Source organism: Cajanus cajan, chromosome 8 (assembly GCF_000230855.2).
Source record: "Cajanus cajan strain Asha chromosome 8, NIPB_CcT2T_4, whole genome shotgun sequence".
Taxonomy (NCBI): domain Eukaryota; kingdom Viridiplantae; phylum Streptophyta; class Magnoliopsida; order Fabales; family Fabaceae; genus Cajanus; species Cajanus cajan.
In genome coordinates this window covers 27,634,465-27,644,675 of record NC_138524.1, presented here as the reverse complement: position 1 = coordinate 27,644,675, position 10,211 = coordinate 27,634,465, and the positions used below count along the sequence as shown (strand labels likewise).

General features: G+C 30.7%; 1 protein-coding gene across 1 annotated transcript in view; it reads left to right on the top strand.

Annotated features, from left to right (window-relative positions):
• The first annotated feature begins 7,503 nt into the window (after nucleotides 1-7,503).
• Nucleotides 7,504-10,211, top strand: part of LOC109811738 (UDP-glycosyltransferase 74E2) — a 9,285-nt gene continuing 6,577 nt past the window's right edge. The window contains exon 1 of the mRNA XM_020375550.3: nucleotides 7,504-9,185. Coding sequence (XP_020231139.2) covers nucleotides 8,529-9,185 — 657 coding nt within the window. The 5' untranslated portion in view covers nucleotides 7,504-8,528. The remainder of the gene's footprint in view (nucleotides 9,186-10,211) is intronic.

Genomic DNA, 10,211 nt, shown 5'->3' with positions numbered 1-10,211 from the left:
CAAATCAACTAGTCAAACACAAACAACACATATAATTAGATATAACATATACATTTACACATCATCATATTTAACTCATTCATAGCATTATAAGCAACAAAAGATAATATTATAATGCATATGCGATGGACATGGATTACATGTTATCATGCATGTGGTGCCAATAAAAATTTCACATATCACACTTGTGCATTGTCACTAATAACACACTAGAGTAGTCTAGGAGTACATGTCAGGTCACACCCTCTATGCACTCTCACTAAAAGAACATACTACCATGGTTTGATTGGGATAGCTAAGTCGTGCAAGATACATCCTATGCTCACAAGGGCAAAATTGAGACTTCCAAATCGAGTTATCCCTGACGGTGTATTTCATATTGTACTCTCACAAAAACATTTTTATGCATATGATGAATGGAAAATAGACATTATGCATTACTTTCACATGATTCCATGATCTCACATTTCTCACATTCCATACTAATTATACACCTTCACATATTCATCACAGAGATCAATTTATATACAACTCAACATCACATTACAAAATTTATAATCATTGGATTAAACAAAAGAACAAAATGAGAATTGCAGGTAGGATAGCGCCCAGCAACAGACGCTCTGTGCCTAACACGAGTCCTCTAGAGGACCACACTAGTCTTTGTCTAAATTGTGCCCTATAGAGTGTCCACATACAATGAGAGTTAGCTCACGCCCAATAGAAACATCACAGGAAATCCCTAGAGCTTCCACACCCAACAAGGGTCATCTCAAACTTGATGTGAGAGACCCCGAGAGAAGCCTTTCTCTTGGCCTTGACGATGCTCGACACGCCTCATGCGACGTCCGACGACATATCGAAAATCACACATATGTAGAATCATGATTTCTCAAGCACACACCTCAAATTCAATATTTACATTTAAATTGATAAAAAAAAAACTCCTAAATTATGTAATAAGCATTCTAAACAACACAATACACACATATAACTACATACCCAAACAATTTTTTCATACAATCACCAACGCATTCCCTTAGAGTTTACCAAGGAACCCATAAGGATCTCAAATCATATAATACAACCTCAAAACATGCAATAGATCATCCATTCAAACAATTCATGCAATTAATTACGTATAAGAGGAACAAGAAGTGAAACAAACACAATTGGGTAAAACCCCTCACACATGAGTATACAACATACACGAGATTAGGGGCTAATCCCATTATCCGACATTCAAACCCACACTTAGAGTGAGGTTTCTCACTCCTTCCTTACCTAGATAAGCTCTAGATAATAGGTGCACGACTCTGAGGTGATTTCCTTCCTACTTTTGTTATCCAAGCTTTGAAACACATGTGAAAATAGAGACATAAAAATAGTTTGATTAAAAAACTCCTCTTTTAAAAACTCCAACCTTCCTTTAACCCTTTAGTTAAACATACTAATCACGACTATACCGAAGATCATTTCTCTTATTAATAAAATATTATATAATATATTCTAAAATATATTAAATAATTAAAATAAATATTAAACAATCCTTATTAATAAAAATACTAAAATTATTAATAAAATACTTATATTATCTTTTAGTCAAAACGAGGTGTTACAAATTACATCACATTAGTAAAAATCAATAGACAGTAGGTATCATTGAACACAAAAGGGAGGAAAATACAAACTATAGAAACAACATTCAAGGCAAGACTTCTAGAGAGCACTCTTGCTCTTTGGTTGAGTCACACTTAGTGTGACTACTCACGATTAGCATGAGCATCACAAGGGAGTCCCCTAAAGCTCAAACACCAAATGATGCCCAATGTGATCATGACGCTTAGGGATACATTTGATGATAATGCTACTATATAACATGCAAATTTTTGAATTACCTATTTCAATCATCCAAATTATGATTCAATCGGTAAAGATGTTTAAAATGGAATATTAAGCATCAATAAGGCATATATTTCACAATTCGATTACATACTCATATTAATGTTTCGCATTATAACCATTAAAGTCCCTTAGGATTCCGAGAATCCACGGCAATCCAAAATTAACAATTACAAGCTCAATCACGAAATTGAAGGCATAAACAAATACTCAACATCAAATAGAATAATGAGGAATCATAGAGAAGACTAAAAACACATAATACAATTAATTGAGAAAACACTCTTCATACAATACAAGAAACAAGGAAGAGATTAGGAGTTAATCTCACTACTCAACATACATCTTACGCTCAGAGTGAAATTACTCATTCTCCATTATATTCATACAAAAAAAATACATTTATACTAAAAATAAATAATTGTGACACAGATTTAGCTTAAAAATAAATTAAACAAAATTACTTTATATATAAATAAGAATATTTTTAATATTTTTAACATGTAGGTACCCACATATACGAGTACCTTACTATCCATCTCTACTCCATTATTAAGCGAGTACCTATTTAATTATCCATTTAAAATTCATTGAGTTTTATATACAAATATATGTGGGTACGAATTTTTTTATTGCATCATTGAACTAAACTGAACTATACTATAAAAACTTGAACTAAACTGTAATTTAAACTGTACTAAACTGTTATGATATTTTGAATTCAACAATTTTGACTTATTGTTTTGTCAAGATAGGACATGTTTGCCAAATTTACTTTATTTTCCATTTTATTTAAATTTTTCAAAGGAAAAAATATAAAATTGATTCAAACAAACTCAGTGAATTTTAAGCCTAAAAATAAGTTATGCAACATAGCTTAATTGATCTGTTAGGTTCGGCAAAATTGATACAATTTTTTTTGGATCACTTTTTTTTCAAAGTTTTGATCATTAGACTATCGAGCTAATCTATTAAGACAGAACATATTAGACACATTTAATTTTTATCCTTTTATAAAAATAGTTCAATTTTTATAATTCAATTCAGTTTTTATAGTTTAGTACAGTTCAACTTTCCAACAGTTCAGTTCAGTTCAATTTTTTATAGTACAATTCAATTCAGTTTTTTTTGTCCACCCCTAACGGTGACATTATGTCATTTTTTACATGCATTAATATAACCAATTAAAACAATAGTATATTATAAAACAATTAATAAGTAAATATTAACATTAATTTTATATTATAATATTCATAACAATGACATTAAGAAAAAGTAATATTGCTCCTTAACAACCCATCAGGTATTTACACTTAACAATCCAACTACTATAGTAGGGGGAAATATATACAACAATTACCTATAAGTATTATGTTAGGCATATCTGGATATAGACACTATAATATATATGTTAAGAATTAAGTCAACAACTAGAGTAATAAAACAAATATATAAATATGTACAGTAATCCAGATACTAAAATAATAATCCTAATCATCGGTCAAATCCACTATATACAACCAAAGACACAAACAAACACTTTTGGATCCAAACCAAGGCCTCCTACAACTGGGAGAGTTTATACCATGACTAGAATTAAAACTTCTCAAAATAATGATCTAATAGTACATGTTTCATTAAAAGTAAAACTTTGAGGTACATGTCTATGCCTTTACTTGCCTTTGGAAAAGTAACACATAACTATCTAAAAGGACAAGTAAAGAGGGGCATTTGTAGACACCTAATTTTGTTTGATGGCACATAAACAAAGAAATAGACTTTTAGCATGAAGAAGGAGTTCCTGAAGGCCCGAAAACAACATCAGAGCAGGCAAACATGACATTTAGAGGTCCAAAACACAGAGGGCCACAATTAGTAGCCTGGAATGGGTCGTTTCCAAATCGGAATGAGCCATTCCGAGCTTGGAAAAAAGCTTGTGACCTTAGGTTAGAATGTCCCGTTCTGACCTAGCATGTTACATGCAAAATTCAAATCTGGAACGGGTCGTTCCAATTTGGGAACGGGTTGTTCCAATTTCAAATTTGGTATGTAACAGAAAAATCCAGAATATCCGGTTCTAAATTCAGAACGACCCGTTATAGTGGATTTTCGTGCCTGTAAATAGAATGCTTATGAACAATGTTAGCAGTCAGGAAATTTAGTCTTTGAAAGTCCCTCTGGAGTTTAGACATTTCTTTTCTTCTCTTTTTGTATTTCTTAAGATTTGAGAGGTATTTTGAAGTGTGAAAGGAAGTCAAAAAGCGCCTTAGGTTTACTACATTGGAAGTATTTATAAAAGCTCGTTCTAAGAGGTATTTTTCTTCATTATCTATTCTTTCTATTGTAAACAAAACCAATCATGTAGACGTTTTAGGAAAAATCGTATAAATATGTAAATAATCATTAATAAAGGGAACTCAATATTTAAATTATTATTTTCAATCGTGCTAGTTTCATTATAGGGTATTGATTCAGGGCTTTGTTGGGTGTCTAACACTTTTCCTACACATAATCGACCCCCGAGCCCAAATTCTGGTTGTAAAGGCTGTTTTGGCATTTTAAAACCCTTTTTTTCTTTTTCTGATATTTTGAGCAAACATCGGTAGCGACTCCATGAACTCTTTTCAAAATCATTAGTTGGGAATTAGTCTGGTGTCCCGAAATTCCCTAATTGATGAAATTTTTAAAATGGAAGTCTAAACCATATGTGGTTAAGATCGAAATTTTTCGAGTTCCGACATTTATTTACATTTTTTGGGTGGATGACCACCTTTTCTATAAATGTTACAAAGAGTAGTCTTAAGTCTAAAGTGTGATGTCCTAAATTCAAACCCGAGACCACTTTTGCCAGGCGAAGGTCTTCTATGTTTTAGAAGCATATTCATCTTAAAAGATCCATCTACAAATTTTGCAAGATCATTACTAAGTTGTACATTTTCAGCTTACAACATTGTAACCTCAAGTGGTACATTGCTAGTGATCTCTTTCTTAAGAGTTTGAATCTTTTTGGTAGCATTTGACAAATATCTCTTTAGTTTCTCATTTTCTTCTTGTAAGACTTAAAAATTTTCTTTAAATTTTGTATATTCAAGGGAGATCATCTGAAAGTTTTCCAACAGAGTTTCCTAGAAATCTTTTCCTCATCAGAACTATCAAAAGGACAAGAATCAAAGTCAGAAGTTACCTATAAATTTATATCATCTACGTCTACCATAAGAAAGATGTTGGTTTTCTTATCATCTGAATTGTTGTTACTATTGTTGTCTAGATCTTCCTAGGTGGCCATTAGACTCTTCTTGGCCTTCCTTTTGCTAGTCCATCGCTTTCTAAGCGTAGGATATTCACCCTTCATATGTTAGGGTTTCCTGCACTCATAGCAGATGACTTGTTTATTATCTTCCTAAATAGATTTCTTGTACCTGACCTTCTTTTCGTGGAAGCTCCTTAGTCTTCCCTTCTTATTTAGTGTGTTCTTAAACTTCTTAGACATGAGAAATATCTTATCGAATATGGAGTTTTCAGAACTTTCATCCGAGTTGTTTTGCTCATTCTACCTTTAGAGCTTTACCTTTGTCTCTCATCTTATTGGTTTCACTAGTCTTTAGTGCAACAAAATCATTTTCCTTGATATGATCTTTATTATTCAACTGGACTTCATGAACTCTTAAGGCTCCTAAAAGTTCATCCAGAGTGAGAGTCTTAAGATTGTGTCCTTCTAATATGGGGATGGCCTTTGGTTCTTAGATCTTTGGAAGACTATCCAAGATCTTGAGATAATTCTAAGCTTTGGAAAGTTCAAATCCCAAGGATCTTAACCCATTAAGAATTATGTGGAATCTTCCAAACATTTCATTAATGGTTTTGTTCTCTTTAATAGAGAACAACTCATAGTGCCTCTAAAGGGTAGCAACTCATTTGAGCATAACATCTTCAATACCTTCATGTGTTACCTTGTTAGCTTCCCACATTTCCTTAGCAATCTTGTAGCTAAAGAATTTGTTATATTTTGTTCTGCATAAGGAGCAAGCTAAGATATATCTTTCTTTGGTGTTGAATTGTAGGTAAATACTAACCTTCATCCTTTAGGTAAGGAGTAAGCTAAGAGAAACTCCTTCAAGTAAATACTAACCCTCATTACTTCCCATCTCAGGATCTTTTCCTTTAGAACTGTTTGATCTAAACCTTGTCAAAGCCTGAACCCTGATATCAGGCTGTGGAGAAAAGGTAAACACTAGAAGGGAGTTGATAATGTCAATCAAAAACTCACACTTTTTTCAAAATAATGAAGTAGTAACTTGTGAAGAAGTGCAGACGAAGAGATAAGAAACTAAACACAAAGTATTTTTATATTGGTTCATCTCAACCATCGAGACTACGTTCAATTCTTAATCTAACCAGATCAAGTTCCATTATCTTATGCAAAGATACAAGTATTCTTTTATTACGCCACTTCTCACTTAAACCTAAGTATTTTTTGACTTGTCTCTTCAAGCAACTACTTAAGTATTATTTCAATACAAAGCCTCTTCAGGCTTTAACAACTAAGTATTCTTTTACAGACAAGTTTCTTCAAGCTTTAATAATCGAGTATTTTTTTACTAACAAGCCTTTATAGGCTTAAACCAACAAGTATTCTTTTACAACCAATTTAGTGTAGAGATTTCTTATAGAAAGAAAGAATGAAGAAAGAATATAATTTTTACAATAATTATCTCTTTATTTTTCATTAAGTTGTCATCTCTTTATTTCTAAGCTTCAAGCTTCCTTTTATAGGACTTCAATGAAGATGACTATTACAAATCCTTGAGCATCTCTCACAAGTTTGCTTTGTCTATCTTCATCATTGTTCCTGGTGGAGAGAATTGTTTGTTGGTGCGTTATGCTTTCACCAAATAGTCATTTCTTATCTGATCAAGAAAGCTACTTATGACCTTTTAGTTACCAAAAAGGTAGAGTCATGCATGTGTTAGTTCAAAACAATTTATTCTAAAGATTTATGTGATTCACGAGATTCGCTTGTCTTTTTCTGATGCAAAGCATGTCTTCTTTTTCTTTTTGTCTTTGTAGGTATTGAGGAAGTTGTTTTGCTTTGATCTATTAAGGAATATTATACACAGATTGATTTAGTTATTTGATATCATAAATGATATTAATTCAGAGTAAATGTCTTATAGATGAAAAATTTCGTCTACTAGACACTTATGTCGAGATAACATATCGTCTTAGTGTATTTGTCTTACAAAGAGCATTCGTCTTATTGAATGATTTTGAAAAACTTTTATCAAGTAAAGTATTTATGTTTGTTATCATTAAAATATTATGACTAAGGGATCTACGATCGGTTTTTGACCCAACATTCACTTTCTTTGTTAGAGATCATAAATGATAAATATTTAATGATATCTCTCTTTATAAATAAAGTTTCGTCTTGGTGCAACTTTCATCTTATATGAGAATTCATCTTATAAAAAATTGCATCTGAGTGAGAAGTTGTATCTTATTAGAAGATTCGTCTTAGTCATTTCAAAAAGTTTTCTATTGATCAAAAAACTTTTTTGTTTGTTAACAACAAACCATAAAATCATAAGGATTTAAGATTGTCATTTAACCTAACATTTTTCCTTTAATTTACTTCTATATTATCATTTAATATAAAGTGATACATATCCAAGCTAGAAGGATCAAAATAAGAAAAAATCTTTTAAGGACTAAAACGAAACTTAAATTTTTTTATAAAAACCAAAAAAATATTTTACTCTTTCATGGATATAATAAATAAATAAAATAATAATAATTTTATAATTCTACATGAAAATAATATTTTTTTAAACTTAAATATATTTTTAGTCGTTGTAAATTGAGCACGCTTTGATTTTGATCCATGTAAAATAACAAAAACTTGTATTCCTATATGAAAAAATTTAAAGATGTCATATATTGACATGATATCACTAATAATTATGAGTAATACTTAGAATGTTCACTTAACTTTTTAATATATAAAAAGTAATTAAAAATAATCAAATAATATGAACTAAAAATAATAGTTTAAATTTTATAAGAATAAATAACAAAACAAAAATTATGAAGACCAGAAACAAAACTTGGTAATTTTGTAGGAATTAAAAGAATATTTAAGCTATTTAAAAAATAAAATAAAATTGGGCCCTCTTAACCATATAGATTGGACAATTGCACCTCTAGACTAAGTCTTAGGGCTGGTCTTGCCTAAGATGCATCGAAGCTACTATCAATGTATTTTTGTTTGATTGAAACGCATGTGTATAGTGATGGTTTGCTCCTATAATAAAAATATTGATTTTTTTATTTCTTTTGTCTCTATTTTTTTATTTCTCTTAAATCAAACAATTAAATTTTTTATTTTATTTTTTTCTTATTTTCATTCACTTATTTCTCACTTTATTTCTCACCTACTCTTTTCCTCTATCAAACGGACAAAAAAAAATTGATGTATGAAAATTTATACCATAAATATAGTTAGAAACTCTTATAAAATAAAAACTTTCTTTTTTTAATTCCATAGGCAACAACCCTTGACATTTGCCTATTTATTTATCATCATCATCATCAATCTAAGAAACCTAGCCATCAATTGAGAGCTACAAATGGAGAGTGAAAACAAGACACATAGAGTGCACTGTTTGATCTTGGCATTTCCACACCAAGGACACATAAACCCTATGCTCCAATTCTCCAAGCGTTTGCATCATGAAGGGGTGAGAGCAACACTTGTCACAAGCCACTTCTACTGCAAGACCCTTCCCAAGTTACCATCTTCCATCACTCTTGAGCCCATTTATGATGGCTATGATGATGGTGGGATTGCACAAGCAGAGAGCATCAAGGCCTACTTGGACCGGTTAAGGAAAATTGGGCCACAAACATTTTCACAACTACTTGAGAGGCTCATTGGTTATGGAAACCCAATTGATTGTGTTGTGTATGACTCCTTCATGCCTTGGGCTCTTGATGTTGCCAAGAAACATGGGCTGGCTTGTGCTGCTTTTCTCACCCAACCCCTCTTTGTTAACTGTGTGTACCATCATGTTCACAAGGGGAATTTGAAACTTCCCTTGTCCAATGATCACAGTGTTGTTTCACTGCCAGGGTTGCCTCTTCTTAAACCAAGTGATTTGCCATCTTTTGTGTATCACTATGGCTCACATCCTGCTTCTTTTCAGCTTCTTGTGGGAGACCAGTTCTCCAACATTGAAAAGCCTGATTGGGTTCTTTGCAATACCTTCTATGAGTTGGAGAAAGAGGTAAATCACTTCCTTGGAAAAAAACTTTAAGATCATTTAATGTTTTATATTTTGGGTAATTATGTTAATTAATACAAAGAATTTATCAGTTTTACTGATGACTAATATGGAGAATTTGGCCGGATGCTTTCTTGGCTCTTCTTCCTCTTCTAACTACAATCTTTTTCGTACATTAGTCTCGAACTGAAGACTTTAATTTTTATTTTTGTTTAGGATAAAATACTATTTAAACCCTCAAAAGCGCGTCTCATTGACACTTTAATCGGTGAGAAAAACTTTTAACATCTTTGAAAGTTATAATCATTCAATTTAAGTTTTTAGAAGTATTTTTTCTTAGTTAATTACCTATACATTGTCAGTGTAAAGTTTTTTTACACTGGCAACCAATCATATATTTTAATAATGTTATGTTAGTTATTTATTTAATGAAATAAAAATAAAATAAAATAATTTAAAAGATATAATTGATTGCTAGTGTAAAAAATTTTACACTAACAGTGTATGGATGATTAATTCTTATTTTTTTCCTATAAACATATTCTATGCATTGTTCTAAAGTTAACAATCAATAATTAATTTACATAATTTTTATTAGTCAAATATTATTTTAATATTATCATTAATTTATTATCTAAGTCATTTTTAAAAAAAATAATAAGTAACATTTTATACTTTTAAGGATTCTAATGATTATATATATATATATATATAAGGATGGATCAGTCTAGTCCAAAAGTAAGTCTATCTAAATTTATTATGTTTAATACCTCATATTTTACTTCAAATTTTAGTAACTTAACCTTATTTAAATTTCAAGAATTACGCATATAATTCACATGTTTAAAAATTTTATAAACTTTTAGTAAATTATGAAGTAAAGGAGTTAGGTTTAACTACCTATTAGTATTTTAATAAAATATACAAATAAATTTAATTATTTTGCTTCATAATTTATTAAGAGTTTAAAAAATTTAAATATACAAATAAAAGTAGAGAGAGAGAGAGAGAGAGAGAGAGAGAGAGAGA